The sequence below is a fragment of the Sycon ciliatum genome, chromosome 2 (assembly GCF_964019385.1).
Source record: "Sycon ciliatum chromosome 2, ocSycCili1.1, whole genome shotgun sequence".
Classification (NCBI taxonomy): domain Eukaryota; kingdom Metazoa; phylum Porifera; class Calcarea; order Leucosolenida; family Sycettidae; genus Sycon; species Sycon ciliatum.
Window position 1 is genome coordinate 48,297,862 of NC_088644.1, and position 16,109 is coordinate 48,313,970.

General features: G+C 47.2%; 1 protein-coding gene across 1 annotated transcript in view; it reads right to left on the reverse strand.

Annotated features, from left to right (window-relative positions):
* Nucleotides 1-1,985: 1,985 nt before the first annotated feature.
* The window catches only part of LOC135810288 (uncharacterized), a 60,772-nt gene continuing 46,648 nt past the window's right edge, over nucleotides 1,986-16,109 (reverse strand). Inside the window, exons 3-6 of the mRNA XM_065323771.1 lie at nucleotides 3,898-4,020; nucleotides 3,553-3,654; nucleotides 2,983-3,096; nucleotides 1,986-2,217 (exon numbers count right to left, since the gene is read on the reverse strand). Of these exons, the coding sequence (XP_065179843.1) occupies nucleotides 2,104-2,217; nucleotides 2,983-3,096; nucleotides 3,553-3,654; nucleotides 3,898-4,020 (453 nt within the window). The 3' untranslated portion in view covers nucleotides 1,986-2,103. The remainder of the gene's footprint in view (nucleotides 2,218-2,982; nucleotides 3,097-3,552; nucleotides 3,655-3,897; nucleotides 4,021-16,109) is intronic.

Here is a 16,109-nt window from a genome sequence, read left to right on the forward strand (position 1 = left end):
GTTCACACACACACACACACGTTCACACACACACACACATGTTCACACACACACACATACGCAGATCTGAATGTTAACAGCTCCCCCCCCCCCCCCCCACCTACAACCATCACACCATTCCAGCCCCCACCACTACAACCATCACACCGTCCGAGCCCTCCCCCCGCCGTCCTACACATCCTCATAGCCCCCCCCCCCCCCCCTGCTCCTACACAACCTCACAGCTCCCTCCCCCCTCCCAGCCCTGGCATCCTACAAATCCTCACAGCCCCCCCCCTCCCCTCCCCTGCCCCTACACATCCTCACAGCTCCCCCCTCCCCTACACATCCTCACAGCCCCTCCCCCCCACGTCCTCACAGCCCCTCTCCCCCAACATCCTCACAGCCCCCCCCCTTGCCCCTACACATCCTCATAGCCCCCCCCCCCCCTGCCCCTACACATCCTCGCAGTAACCAGTTCTCCTCACAGCCATTGCGTGTCTGCAAGAGCTGGATACCCCTACCGCACGGCAGGGACAATCCCCAGACCAGTCACGTATTTGCCAGCCCTGTGAGCTGCCATGGTCTTTTTCATCACAGTTACAATGGGTGCTCTTCTGTGGCATGGGCACTTGGGTAGACTTTGGGTATACATCACAGGTTGACAAGGACCTTGCGGGGATTTCTTCCGCTTTGCAAGTCCACCCGACGTGCACACACCCCTGCACCCTCACAGCCCCCCTCCCCCCCCCCCCCCCCGCACAGGGTGGTGGCGTTCCTGCGGATGCGGAGAACTCAGCCTCCAGCCGAGGATCTCGCGAACCGTGAATTTGTTTCCGTAAACATGTTGAAGCGTGGCAAGCGCAAGCTGAGTAATGAATATCCTTGCAAAGTGAGTGCTTGCCGTGTTACGACTTCAGACATCACAAAAAATCCTGTCGTGGGATTGCAGTACAAATTCAGGGACAGACGTGCATGTGTGTGTCAAAACCGACCACACACGTCAGCACACGTCAGGCGAAATTACTGGTCAGTCGGCGACACGCATTTTTCACAAATATTTGCGTTTCACCTGCTGTGAGAGTATGCGCGTACTCTTGTCTCATCCTGAGCACTTTTTTTCTTTTTTTCAGCTCCGGTATAGCTGTATTTTTCATTGCAAAGTCGTCCTCGATTGTTGTGTTCGTTGTTCAAACGATGTGGACATTCAATCATGAAGGCAGAGGACATAGGAGCCTGATTGGAGTTTCTCGTGGCATAGGACGGCCACACAGAGACACTTTGGGATTTTCTGAAGATAAAATACCGTACGCACGATGCTGAGATCAATTTGTGCGATATCAAATTGTTTGTGATCTACCACATCGAGCAGAACGGGATCTAATCACAAGCTTACCGACGGTTAGGCTGCCGACCTGACTGGACAAATGATCCCTGGCTTCACCGGATGCCAGAAGTCGGACACCATGTTCTTTGCCGCGACGTCCATCTCCAAAAAGAACTCCATCTTCGTCGTGAAAAGGCTTGAAATACTCAATATTCAACCGAGATTCGCGGACTCGCGCTTTCTCGGATCGATTAATTTCCTGTTGGAACAGTTGCAGGGCAGCTTCCCGCCACTGTTTCAACAGGCGATGGCTCCAAAGCATGCCTGGAACAAGCCATATCGAGGTTGCAAGCCACCCCTCTCAGCAAAAAATCGAAGAAATTCGAAATTTCAATGGTGGAAGATATACTATGAAGAGAATTTCAAAAAGTATGTTTCGCGGAGCGATCGCTCAACCTACGTCATTCAAACTTTGCAGGATAGTTCAGACGTACATGCTAGGCATGAAACCACAGGCGATGATGCCATAGCTGACACACAGAGTAACACACTCAGCAGATTCGTGTGCAAAGATACTAAATTAGTGTACGTCGTCATCGTCTTCCCGCTGATCTCGGAAGTACTATGACGTGCTATTTCGCCTGACGACGTAGCACGCAAAACACTGCAAAATACCGAAAATCTGAAGCACGAGTACGCAAAACAGACCCAGCTGGTTGGCATTTCTGGTTTCATGACAGTCAGTGATTCAGCCATACTCCACCATTACACACTCTACACACTACATACATATTTACTCACTCATGAACTACAAAATAAACACATACCTTGTCAGCTTCATGCTGTGTGAGAAGCTGCACACATTCATCATGACCACGTAGCTTTGCTAAGCCCAATGCTGTGAAACCTAACTGAGTAGCACAACAACACATCACAAGCACAACAACAACAGATATACTCATTCAAAAAAACTAAGAAATTTCAATTCTCACGAAAATGATCAATGCAGCACAACAAGCACATTATCGACGATGAGAACTAGCCAATGACCTCTTGAAATCACTCACATGACAAACAACATCTTCCTCATTGACATCCCTGTCCTAGAACTGTATCTAAGCACTTAAATTCACTTCACTCTTCGAAAAATTTCTAAAGCACTCCGAAAGAAACAATAACGAGGAGGGAAAGACATCATCATCATCACAGCTCTTCGTCAGGAACAACTGCATGTCTTCCTTGTACTCGTTAAAATAACAACAACTCATCACTCCTTACTCGTTCCAACAAATCAAATCGAGAGAGAGAGAGAGAGAGAGAGAGAGAGAGAGAGAGAGAGAGAGAGAGAGAGAGAGAGAGAGAGAGAGAGAGAGAGAGAGAGAGAGAGAGAGAGAGAGAGAGAGAGAGAGAGAGAGAGAGAGAGAGAGAGAGAGAGAGAGAGAGAGAGAGAGAGAGAGAGAGAGAGAGAGAGAGAGAGAGAGAGAGAGAGAGAGAGAGAGAGAGGGAGAGGGAGAGGGAGAGAAAAGGGAGAGGGAGAGGGAGAGGGAGAGGGAGAGAGAGAGGGAGAGGGAGAGGGAGAGGGAGAGGGAGAGGGAGAGGGAGAGGGAGAGGCAGGACAGGTGAGAAGGACGAGTAGAAACTGTTCACTTCACAACAGCACACAATCAAATACTTACCCAGTCAAGCAGTGCAGTATCCAAGGTGACACCGTCACTGTCATGTGACAGTATCACCTTGACAACATTGATCTTGTTGCTGGAGACTGCCCAGTGCAGTGGAGTATGTCGTACCTGTAGAGAAAGAGAGAATGTGATGAGTATTGCTATACAACCATTACACTAACTACTACAACCACACACCGACACAGACCTGGACAACTAGAACAAACACAACAATGCACGTGCACACATGAACACACATGCAGGACCACAGGCACATGAACAAACATGAAGAATTACAAGTCATTGTGTGCACATGTGAGTACACACCCATGGACACACACACACACACACACATACATGCGCAAAAGAACACACGTGAGCCTACAAGATAACACAGGTTGTACAATGAAAATGTCGTTTCTGATGAACAGTTGTGAGTGCAAACACGAACACACGTGGTCACAAGGACATACGAGCATGAACGATGAACAGATTGTCTTACAGACATACACACAGACATGTAAGAACTTACAAACTGATATTTCAGTTGAGACCACCAGACTCTAGAGTAACACTATTTCTTACCTTGCTGTCCTGTGCGTTGAGGCAAGCGCCGCGTTCGATGAGCAGTTTTGCTAAACGTGCATTGCCTGTCCCTGCACAATTGTGTAAGAGTGTCCAGTTGTACTGAACACACACACACACACACACATGCGCGTGCGCACACACACACACGTGCACACACACACGTACATACACACACAAACACACAGATGAACATGCAGTACATATACACAGGCCAAACACACCAACAAGGAAACAGACGTACACACAGAGACACCAGCAAAGACGTACACATGGCGGTGAACCAGCACAGTATACTGAACACAGACAATGTCTCTTGTCACAATCCAAAACACAACAACTTACGTAGGTCTTATCTTCTTCATTGACATCAACTGACTTGAAGTGAAGAATATAGTCGACAAGACCTTGCATCATTTCGTCACCCAAATGTTCACCACAATAGCAGAGAACAACTATCATCGTGACCTATGTGATCGACAAAACAGAAGAAACAATTTGACAATTACAACAATGACAGCAACAATACTCTCAGTACAATGCCATTAGGAGTTAGGAAACCTACTGATTGACCTCAGAGGTCAAAACCAGTCCAATTGTCATAACTTTATTCCAACTTGAGAGAAGCTTGCAGCAATTGCACATCTTGTAATGTTATGTCACAGAAACAATTTCCACTGATCATCAATCACTTGACAATGGTACAGACAAGAAGACGGCGTGTCACCACTTGAACATGTATATACACATACGGGTACGTGATCACACACACACACGCACGCACGCACGCACGCACGCACGCACGCACGCACGCACGCACGCACGCACGCACGCGCACACACATACACTCAAACACACCCACACACGTGTGCACACCCACACACACGCACACACACCTACACACACACACACACACACACACACACACACACACACACACACACACACACACACACACACACACACACACACACACACACACATGCAAGCACATTACATCAACACTCTACTCACTCCTAGTGTGTAGGAGCATGTGAATGTATAACCAGGTGTTGTCCATTTAACTTTCTCTGCTCCAGTACTGTGCAGGAGATGAAGGACGTTGAACACCAACGCCCATATCTCATACATCGCTCGTCCTTTCTCTGAAACTGCATCAGCAAATTTCTTCACAGTTTCTTCAAGATCTGTACCGGACAAACAGACACAACATACGAATGACATTTTCACCTCTTCACTTTCGTTGGCACATGCACAGACACACACGTCATGACGTCATAGAGACGTCCCTTATTTGGATAGTGGCAAGTAATGACATTTGGCCCGATATCTGAGACTTTCGACCTTCGGGGCTACGCGTTTTTTTTGAGAAAACACTAAAAACAAATTTGTTCGCAAAAAAATCGATTCCGTCAAAGCAAAGTGCAGAGACGACAATGGCGGAAGAAAATTGAAGGCGATTCTTGTGTCAGTTGGTTATTGGGCTCACGGAGCACAGCAGCCGCGATCCCATGGACGGTGATGCATCGTTCTTTGTGGATATCCTGTCAAGCGGCGACAGCGCTTCTAGTTCTGAGAGCGCATGTCAGGCGAATCGATCGCAAGTGACATGCGGTACTTACCTGTCGGGGCCGACGATGATGAGGACTTGGCCTGGATGAGTATGATCAAGGCCAACCACAGTCTGCCTCAGCGATAGCTGCTACAGCTCCAGGCAAGGACAACCAGGTGGATTCCTGAGGGTACGCCGCTTGCAAGGTCGCTGGGCGCCCTTGCGCGAGTGGCAGAACTGTTTCCTGAGTGTCACGCCAGACCTGCTAAAACAGCACGAAATGATGCGAGTTTTCTTTGCGACGATGATCCTAAAATGTTTGGGATGGCAAGCTCGATACTCGAGCTAATAATGGCGAATCAGACCATCACGGAGCATACGAGGCTGGGCAATTTCGAGTAACATTCTGTTACTTTTGAGTTGGTGGTGTGAAACGCATGTCAGGCTGGTTTACTGATGTTTGGAAATGGTCAGTCTCCACAAAGTGCAACAAGGCGAATCTGGACGCATTTGCTCTGTTTGACTCCTTCACAATAAGTATGTGAATGCTGTCACATGTATCATGGTGTTCCGTCAAAATCTGTTGCAGACTATCCTGTCAAGCATGTCCATCACCAGGAGAACAGATAAATCACCTCTCCTTCTAATGCTGCTATTGCTGCTGTTGCAACTACACAACCTCAATAAAGTAACGGAATGCTGGAAATGAAGTACCTGAACAGTCAAAACACTTCACTATTATTAGTTGGCTATTGATATCACATGGAAACAATTTTTGGTGGCTCCAAACACACTGATCTTTCAAAATTGTAAAAAAAGAACAATTCATTAACATGACTCCTGACTGTAGAATGCATTTCTACATGGTCAATATTGGTCTGATGGCCGTGAAACGAAGTCACAATACTCTACAAAGGCAAGACATCAATTTGCAATAAAAAAATCAATTTCACCAAAACAGCCCCGAAGGTCGATTTTCTCAGATATTGGGCCATTTGTTGCCACAGAGTACAGCGTGGTACAGGTATCCTAGCAACCATCATTCACAAACAAACGTCACAATAACCGTACATACAGCTATATATGGTTGTCAGTGACTGTAGCTGAAAGAGGTGAAGACGATCAATGAACGACATCACGGGGGTGTCTTCACAACACACCGCAACACATGCAATTTACGTTCTTCAACAAAATTACAGAAACCACCGGCAAATGTTACACCTCATTGCTACCACTGCCTACGACAACTATCGACGAAAGAAAACTGCTCCACACTTCAATAAACAACCAATTTACTTCACTGAATGGCCGTCACTTTGTGACACGAGACTAGGACAGAGACGAAGGTTCACGACAAACGGCATTCAAAAACAAAGGAGATGAACGACGGCAAAGCGTAGGTATTGGGAAGAAACCTGTTTTTACTCACAGTCTAGGATGGTCCCCTTCCGTCTCGCTTCCATTGATCGCAAGAAACACTACGAACTACTCCCACTCGACTAACTGAATTGCTGGAAATATTTCAATTGAAACTTTACACGACGAGGAAGGGCACTGCTGAAGTAAAACATCAACATGCAAATACTCTAGTCCAGTACCTATGGCTGAGTTTCAAAACCTCCTCCCTGATGTTCCTTGCCCTTGGACATGAACAAGACTACTAATGAGCTGCAAGGAACGGACGAAAGTCTTGACGAGCAACCAGAAGGTATTTAGCTGCGCGACTGGAAAATGTGAGGGATCAACTGACTGAACCTTTGAACTCTGACCTCTAGTTTGCTAGCGCTCTGTTGATGTATGGAACATTACAGACAGCAGTAGGCTGTTTCTAGTGGAGTGTACGCTAGCTACACAGCCTAGGCTATGTACATACATGTAAATGTTACGTCATAGATAAACGTCGATTTGATACATCAGGGACTCTAGTCTCTAGCGACGTCGCAGACATCAGACTCAGAGTCATTTCGCAATAGATGACTTGCACAAAGATCCGAGCCGCGAGTGAGACGGGGCAAGTGCACCCTGTGCACCCAGGCTACACTGCGGGCACCCTACAGTACACCATGGTACACCGTCTGTAGTGTACTTTTTTTGTCAGCATGAATGAACGGTGCACGGCATTTAGATCTACATGATGTACATGTACATGATCAGTACCGTCACTGTCTTCACGACTTCAGCAGCTCACGAGTCATGAGCACTTGTAGGGTTAGTGGAAGTACATGACTGTATATTATGTGAAGAGAAGCCAGGCGTCCAAACCAACCCAAAATACTCTTGCCATATTTTTCGGTGAAATAGTTATAAAAAAATTGTCTTACTAAACAACAGTGAGCATAGAAGCAACCTCGATGCACCCAATAATATGGCATCCGGGAACAGCAAGTGTTGCACGAGGATCCCAAGAACATGTCAAGTTCCATGCGACCCGCCGCCATCAAAAGAACGAAGGATAACTGTGCTAGCCTAGTTCATATTCAATGTAACGCTATCAGTACGGGATATAGGAGCCTGTTGGGAAGGCGTGGGTGAGCTGCTAAAATCTTGTACGGTTCGCACAGCACAACATACATGCAGCAGTTATTGCGACGGTTAACGTCGATGGACGAGAGTCATAAAGCACAGTCCATGGGGGTTGACGTTTCTGGGCTTCCTTTCCGAAAGGAAATTTTTATTTCTTCTCTAATAAAGCAGAATCATGCTGATTATACCAGTCTGTTATGAAGACAAGAAAGCAGCCATGGACATTGTGCCACACTAAAGGAACGACAGGTAAAAGATGAAGCACTTCATCTGAAAACTCAAGGACTGTCCATAAATGCAGCAAATGATAATCCTAGCCTGGTAATGTCCAACTCCGTCATGTGAGCCATTCGGTGGGAAGCATAATTTTCGAAATGCTGAAATTTGAACAGTTGCAGGTGTGCTCGTCGCCACACAATGCCATCGCCAGTTCACATTCGAAATGTAGCCATTTTTACGCTTGTGTCCCTGTACACGGCATGGAAGGCTGAACAGATTCAACTCTTCCATCGCTTCTTGATCTGTACAGTAGTGCGGTCGCGTTCCCGTTCCTGACACTCACATCCGTCTCCGCTAAGGGCGCGCTCACACTGCGACCAAAACCAGCGTCCATGCGGCCATGCGGCCAAGTTGCATGGCAACGGCATGAACTTGACCAAAACGTCGCGGCCACGTTTCAAATCGTGACCGCGACCTCCGGAGGGGGGTGCCACGACTTGGCGGCAACATGATCGTAGACGTGAAGCGTATTTGTGTACAACCTGGTCTGAAGTATGTTCAATTTCTCAAATTCCGGTGTGTTGATTCATGAAAATCGGCGGTTGTCGATGTCACCTCGACATTTGCACATTTTTAAAATTTTTGTAGTTGTGGTCCTGCACGCACGCACCGCCATTCTTTGCCCTTTTTGGACGATGTCGATTTTGTTTTTGTTTTTGTAGTTGCTTCGTTGTGATCGGGTCAGTGACCAATTTCTACAGTGTACTCGTTCAATACGATGGCAGCTTGGTCTGGCTTTTCGGTTTCGGAAATCATCTTTCTTTACTTTTCTGCGATGATGGAATGCCATACCTCAAGACATTTCAGTTACATATCATCGGAAAATACAGTTCTCATCTCGGCAACAGACGAAAGAAACCACTACCGGAATTTCCACTGCACTGGCACTTGCTCTGACCACGAGGTCAGGAAAGCGAAAGCGAAAGCGCTTGGATGTCAGCGGCATGGCAGTCCCTCAAGAGTCCAAACCTACCTGATTGTATGAATTATTTTCGTCGACTTCAAGAATACGAGTAGAGCCACGAGGCACTTCCTCCAACATGCGCATATGCAACATGTGAAAAATTACATCCAAAACGGGCCACAACTTTATTAGGAAACGCACGAACTCTTTTGGATACGAACTGCAATTCGTAAAGTTTGTGTGACAACTTCACGTCTACGCGTCTACGAGGCCTAGTGTGAGCACGACTCCCACGTTTCTGCGTTTTTCTGACGCATGGACGCGTGCTCATGGTCGCAGTGTGAGCGCGCCCTAACCAGCATCATGAGCACTCCAATGGTTCCCGCCGCTCCTTCCGTATCGTCCCAGCGCGCCCCGTCAAGATGTGAATTACTGTAGGCAACGGAGCCAGTGTATGATGAAGGCGAATGCACTGTTTGATGATGCTCCAACAAATCCTTTCACCGTTGTATGGAATTTGTAAGAAGAGTAGTGGCTCAACTGTAGGTCCAACGCAGAAGGTACCTCACAGCGCAGTTATGTTACGTCCACAATAATGAACATACTCAGCAGACCGTGATGTGTATCAGACACACTCTGGCATTATTTGGTCCACATTCTCCCAGGAGGAGATGAAATGTAGTTCAATCATGTCTTCAGTACATGGGGTACCGTTGCCTCGTTGCAACTAAACAGGTATGCAGGTTACTTTCCCATGAGACCCAGCCGGAGCCGCATCGTCGTCATTACCAGCTAATCATGAAGAGGTATAATGTGACTTTCCACCACTCCCTGATTCAATCATAGTTTGCGAGCCTGCGCCAAACTGCTTTCTCACTAGAGCCAGGCATCGGATACATATGGCTTCAGTAAGGTTTACAATGCTATGTCTCTGGCCTAGATCCAAGCCTAGATACAGCTGCTCAGAGTAAGGGCTGATGAAATGTTCATATCGGAACAAGTGAGACTTCAACAGTAGCTAGTACACATCAGGCCTGAGGACTTCGCAGCGTTTCTCCAGCACACTTGTTCTCTCCTTCAACTCAGATACTACTTGAAGTACTACTAAAGGCCATCTGGCTCTCATACTCAGTCCTTCCACCCTTCATTTTCGTGGTTTAGGCTTCCACTCGTCACTCGGCAGGTTCCTGGCCTCTCCGCAGTCTATCCTCAGGAGAGGGTCGCTCTGGAGCTAGTGCAGCCGATTGAAAGGGAATCGAGTTCTTTCTCAGACGTCCACAAACTTTCGTTGTGCTTGACTTCGCTTCCACTGCGGGAAAGTAGTCACACTTCAGGACCACGACGTGCTTGTTTTTCAGCCTACACCAATGATACTAAAATAAATATTCCCTCATTTTTCTGCCTCCCGCCCGGCCGGCTCGGAAAGGAACGTATGGAATGGGAGCCTCAGTTCCATCTCTCGTCTGCTAGTTCATTCAGGAGCGCAGCAGCGCTTCGGCATGACGATACAAGTCTAATCAAAACAACTCTACTCTCTAGCCAAAAAAAACTAGCTCAGTGTTCGTCAGGCAAAAAGCGAAACTTCGAAAGTCACGAACTCAAAAGGTGGGGAAGTCAGAGTCAGAAGGTCCACTTGCCCCGTCTCGAACCCAGACAATCTTTGTGCAAGTCATCTATTGCTGCGTAGCACTGTATCTGTGCATAGCACTGGTGAGTAGATCTACTGGGGACTAGACCAGAGCTACACTGTAGAGACACCACACAACAGTCAACACTCTACAGAACCGAAACTAAGTGCAAATTTGGAATCAACTAAGTGATCAGTACAGTGGCCTGTGCAATGCACGGGCGGCCGGTCGAGATCGCGACATGATCTGCTGACCCCAAGCACGGTCATACTGTGATCAACCAAACCATGTTCAAGAGTACAGAAATCTCCGCGGTCCAAACCAATCAAATACAAATGCGACTATGTCTACCTGGTCTAGCATACACTGTTCTGGTCGGCCTAAACTGAATCCTACGCCAGAGCGCTTCTATGGCCAAAAGAGTGGTAGAATCTGACACTCCGTGACTGCGTGTTATTGGGTACTTGTAGATACCTTTGTCGCTGCATTCTCTTAATTCAGTCATGTGCCATGTGTCGGTCAAACATGCAAATCGGCTATAGTGATGCACCGGATATAGTGATAAATTTTCGAAAATCAAAGGGGCACGTTATATCCGATATTTACTGTACTTGTAGATACCTTTGTCGCTGCATTCTCTTGAATTCTCAATTATGAAAGTAATAGATATCTACCGTACACATCTCACATGCCTACTAGTGTGTGTTCAGACAATATCCAGTAGACTGTGGGAGAGAGAAAGAGCCACACGTACATTCAGATAAGAAGTGATCTTTTCAACGAAGACAAGGTCGAAACACCACACACACAGTGACACAGACACCCCCCCCCCCCATACACACATAGATGCACGCACTCACGCGTGCGCGCACGTACGTACCTCGTTGCGATTTTGCTGCAGGCTGAGTTTGAGAGGCAGCGGCGGCGGCGGCAGGTATTGTTTGTTTCGGGACGGTAGCAGAGGGAAGTCTGGTCACTTCGCGTCCGTCAGAGGACACAACAACATCTTTAGAATGGTACTTTGCGTGAAATTTGGGTGAAGGCGTCTTGGCAGTCCAAGGTTTTGTGTGTTCTTACGAAAAGCAAAGAATCAGTAGTCAGTATGAATTGTACTGCAGAAAATCTAAAACTTATACTAATTAATTAGAAGCGGTGAGGCCTCCTGCAGTTTCATACAGAATTACAGATGGAGCGGACTCGCTCCCTTCTATTTACACTGCAACGTTCGAACACATTTTCGTAGTTAAAACAACGTTTCGGCATATAGCCCTCATCAGGTTTGCAATGATGTGCACTCTACAAAGGAGCAGCAAATATACTGTGCTGTGCTGTGTTTGCGCCAAATGTGTCAGCTACAAAGGTGGCGAAAGGGATTGGTGATATATTAATATCCAGATACGATATATTCACAGTAGTGCCCAGCCAGCATTAGTGTTTACTTGCGGCCGCAAGTTGCGGATTTCAACAGCTTCTCGCAGTTTTCTGCTTGCTCTGTCGCCTGCCCTTGCCAGGACTGACACAGCCGAGAACACACTATCCGCAGCAGCTATACTCTCGCCGGAATGTTTGTCGCGCACGTGGTCACCCCATGGCTTATCGAGAGTGCGACGGCGTGCCTCGCCATTGTGCTCCCGAATTCTTGTTTCCAAGGAGCGTTCCGTCTCCCCTACATACGTTTCCCGGCACCATTTGCATTGCAATTCGTAGACTACATTCTTTGTTAGGGGTCAAACGGGTGTACCGGGTACCCGGGTACCCACCCGTTAATCTCAGGTACCGTTAGTAAAAGGGTACCCGTTTGTAAAAAAAAAAAAAAAAAAAAAAAAAAAAAAAAAAAAAAAAAAAAGGTGATCCTATCGGTATTCCAAGACTCAAAAATAAATAGGAGTGCGGATACTCTTTTCCTTTTTCCTGTGCATTCCCGCTTTCGATTTTATCAGGCAGGAGCAGGCTGAAAGACAGACTTGACAGTTGTTCTCTCCACTCTAGTGCCAGTAAAAATCCTCGTACTGGAGGTTTTGATTGTGATGTGAGAAAATGCAAGACTTGAAACTCGTTCGAGGTGGCAGCTGAGTAACTAGAAAGTTACGATGGTTCTCCGACATCGAACCTGCCACAGTACTTGATGAACTAGTGTCACCAGGCTGAGTGACCAGTCGGAGTGTCACAAACGTGATGTTCGTAGGTGGTAGCTACATGTATGATACTCATGGTTGTAGTTTGTTCCTTCAATCGACGAGCTGAAAAGTAGTTCGAAATATTGCATACAAGATTACGGATTTGTGAAGATTCATTTCACGAGTTCAACAAGCTAGCACTAGCAGCTAGCTAGCCAGCAGCACATCAGCTGTGTCAGGCACCCCAGCTAGCTATGGGCGCGAACATCTTCTGAATGCAACGAGTACCAGTTCTCTGCGAACATAGCAAATAGGATTGCGCGAGATCACGGAAGTTTTGCTAAACCACTCTGTCCTTGCATGGCTTGAGTCACATCAATCTGCAGTTGATTTGCGTACATGTAGCAAAATACATGACATTGTAGCTTGTAGGACCGTCTACATGTACGATTGTAAGTTACTGCCTGTGAAGTTATGTACGTGGGCAAATGCACGGATGACATTCATTTGGAACCTTCATTGCCATAATAATATTATGATACACGAATCAATTGCGAATCATAATGTAGTATCAAAATACAACCTGAGAATATACAAATTAAAATCATGATTTATGTGAGAAATGCGCAAAAAAATAATATGGCTGCTAAAGGGTACCCGTTAACCCGCCCGTTAAGAAAATTACCCGTTCGTTAGTTAAAGGTACACCCGTTGGACCCCTATTCTTTGTCATACATACTCGTTCGCCTCCAGACTGACAGGTAATGCAAGGCCCTAGTGGACGTCCTCTTCGTCTTTTTTCAGTAATGTTGGGCTCGTTTACGCACTTGGGTGGTAACAGCGCCGAACGGCACAGTTGACGCCTGAGGCTGCCCGAGTGCTCGTATACGACACGTACCGGCAACTTGTATTTCCGTATTGCTTTGTTCACATGGTGGTGTACTTCATCGGACTTGAACGGTAGTTTAAGGAAGGCAGAGCGGGGATTACCGCGTCGTCCACGCCGAGGTTTCCTGGCAGCTTCCCTTGCTTCCGATATGATACTGTCTGGGTAGTTATTTATGCGCAGTTGTTTGTGTATTTTTTGTTCGCTCTCGGCTTGCATCATGGGGTTAGACGATAGTCGCTGTGCCCTTAGGAATTGAGATTGAGCGACGGCTAACTTGATGTGGTGAGGAACTGCCGATGAATAATCCACCAGTAGGCCACTACTGCATGCCTTCTGGAACAATTTGAATGACAGCTCTCCGGTTTGCCCAACCACGATCGTTACGTCCATGTAGTCTATGCAGCCACTGTCACAACTTAATTCATGCGTGAATTTGATACGTTCGTGGCTGGTGTTGAATCTTTCTATGAGCTCCAGAAGGCGCTGCCTGCCATGTGTCCATAGGATGATGATATCGTCGATGTATCGTCTGAACAGAATAGGTTGGAAGGGTGAGTCCTGAAGAAGTCGTGTCTCAATGGTGTGCATAAACAGGATGGCAAATGGAGGTGCCAGGTTGTTCCCCATAGCAACCCCATCTAGCTGGTGGTAGATCTGTCTGCCAAATCTGAAGTAGTTATGACTCAGAACAAACTTCAGTAGTGTCCTGACTTGGGTCACGCTCAGCCCGAGCATATCAACTCTGTTATAGTGTTGCTCTAGCACGTCACTAACGGCATTCACGCCCTCTTCGATCGGTATGCTGGGATACAAACCCACCACATCCATCCTAGCCAGAATCGTTCCAGCAGGTGCTTTAAGGCCAGGGTATATGGTGCGGATATTGTCAAGCGCGTCTTTGGTGTTGATGAGGTGCGATGGGACAAATGCAAGCAGTTGATGCAATATGCGTTCGAGAACCACCGAAATTCCTGTGACTGGACTGTCACAAGCAGAGACAACAGGTCGGAGGGGCAAATTTTGCTTGTGGTCCTTTGGAAGACCGTATAGTTCCGGGAATCGTGTGTCATGAGGGAGTATTGCAGTCAGAAGGTCAGGATCCATATTCGTGCATTGCTCTTCCAGTATGGATTTAACCTCTTTCTCATACGCAGTGATAGCAATACGGAAATACAAGTTGCCGGTACGTGTCGTATACGAGCACTCGGGCAGCCTCAGGCGTCAACTGTGCCGTTCGGCGCTGTTACCACCCAAGTGCGTAAACGAGCCCAACATTACTGAAAAAAGACGAAGAGGACGTCCACTAGGGCCTTGCATTACCTGTCAGTCTGGAGGCGAACGAGTATGTATGACAAAGAATGTAGTCTACGAATTGCAATGCAAATGGTGCCGGGAAACGTATGTAGGGGAGACGGAACGCTCCTTGGAAACAAGAATTCGGGAGCACAATGGCGAGGCACGCCGTCGCACTCTCGATAAGCCATGGGGTGACCACGTGCGCGACAAACATTCCGGCGAGAGTATAGCTGCTGCGGATAGTGTGTTCTCGGCTGTGTCAGTCCTGGCAAGGGCAGGCGACAGAGCAAGCAGAAAACTGCGAGAAGCTGTTGAAATCCGCAACTTGCGGCCGCAAGTAAACACTAATGCTGGCTGGGCACTACTGTGAATATATCGTATCTGGATATTAATATATCACCAATCCCTTTCGCCACCTTTGTAGCTGACACATTTGGCGCAAACACAGCACAGCACAGTATATTTGCTGCTCCTTTGTAGAGTGCACATCATTGCAAACCTGATGAGGGCTATATGCCGAAACGTTGTTTTAACTACGAAAATGTGTTCGAACGTTGCAGTGTAAATAGAAGGGAGCGAGTCCGCTCCATCTGTAATTTTATACTAATTAAGTAAAACAAAACAGGAGATAAAGGATGATCGTGACAGTGTAGTAACATAGTAACAGTGCGGGTTGGGTTTTTCTTGCCAGTCTCGCTGTGTGCAGGGGAATATCACACGCACGTTCCCAGCAACACTCAGTCTGACACACTCATGAAGGCGAAGTGCTACTTTCATGGCACTTCGCCGCTCCTGTCTAGGAACTTGATACAGTATGCACACGTTGGAGGTTGTGGAATGCGGAAATTGAAATCGCTCGGATCATCAGTGACAGTCCAGCTGGCCGGGCAGCAGTCCACGGTACCCGTACATGTAGAGAATCCTATCTTGGATATCCTAATATGGACTCACGTACAGTATGGTATTAATTTACACTGAGCGACAAAGTGACTCGACTGTTTCCTTCACAAGAATAGGGGCAGTACATGCTGTGCGGAATAGCAAGCAGAGTCCGCCATAGCGGCAATGGCGTACAGTGTCAGTAGTAGTAGTAGGGCTGGATGAAAAGTCAGTGTTACATGTAGACTTGTAGTCCGTACAGACCGAGTATGAGTTTGAGTGACCGCAACAACGACTTGTTTGCCTTCCGCAGGACCGCAGGGCAGTCCACGTTTTGCTACAAGGAGATAGTTCACAATCTCATACACAACTCGGTCTATGGATGGTCGTGAGGTACATGTGCATAATCATTGCGCCCATGTACATGTAACCACCCCCCCCTGCCCCCGTAGAAGTAAGCTTGGAAGGGGATTAACAAATAAATTTCGCA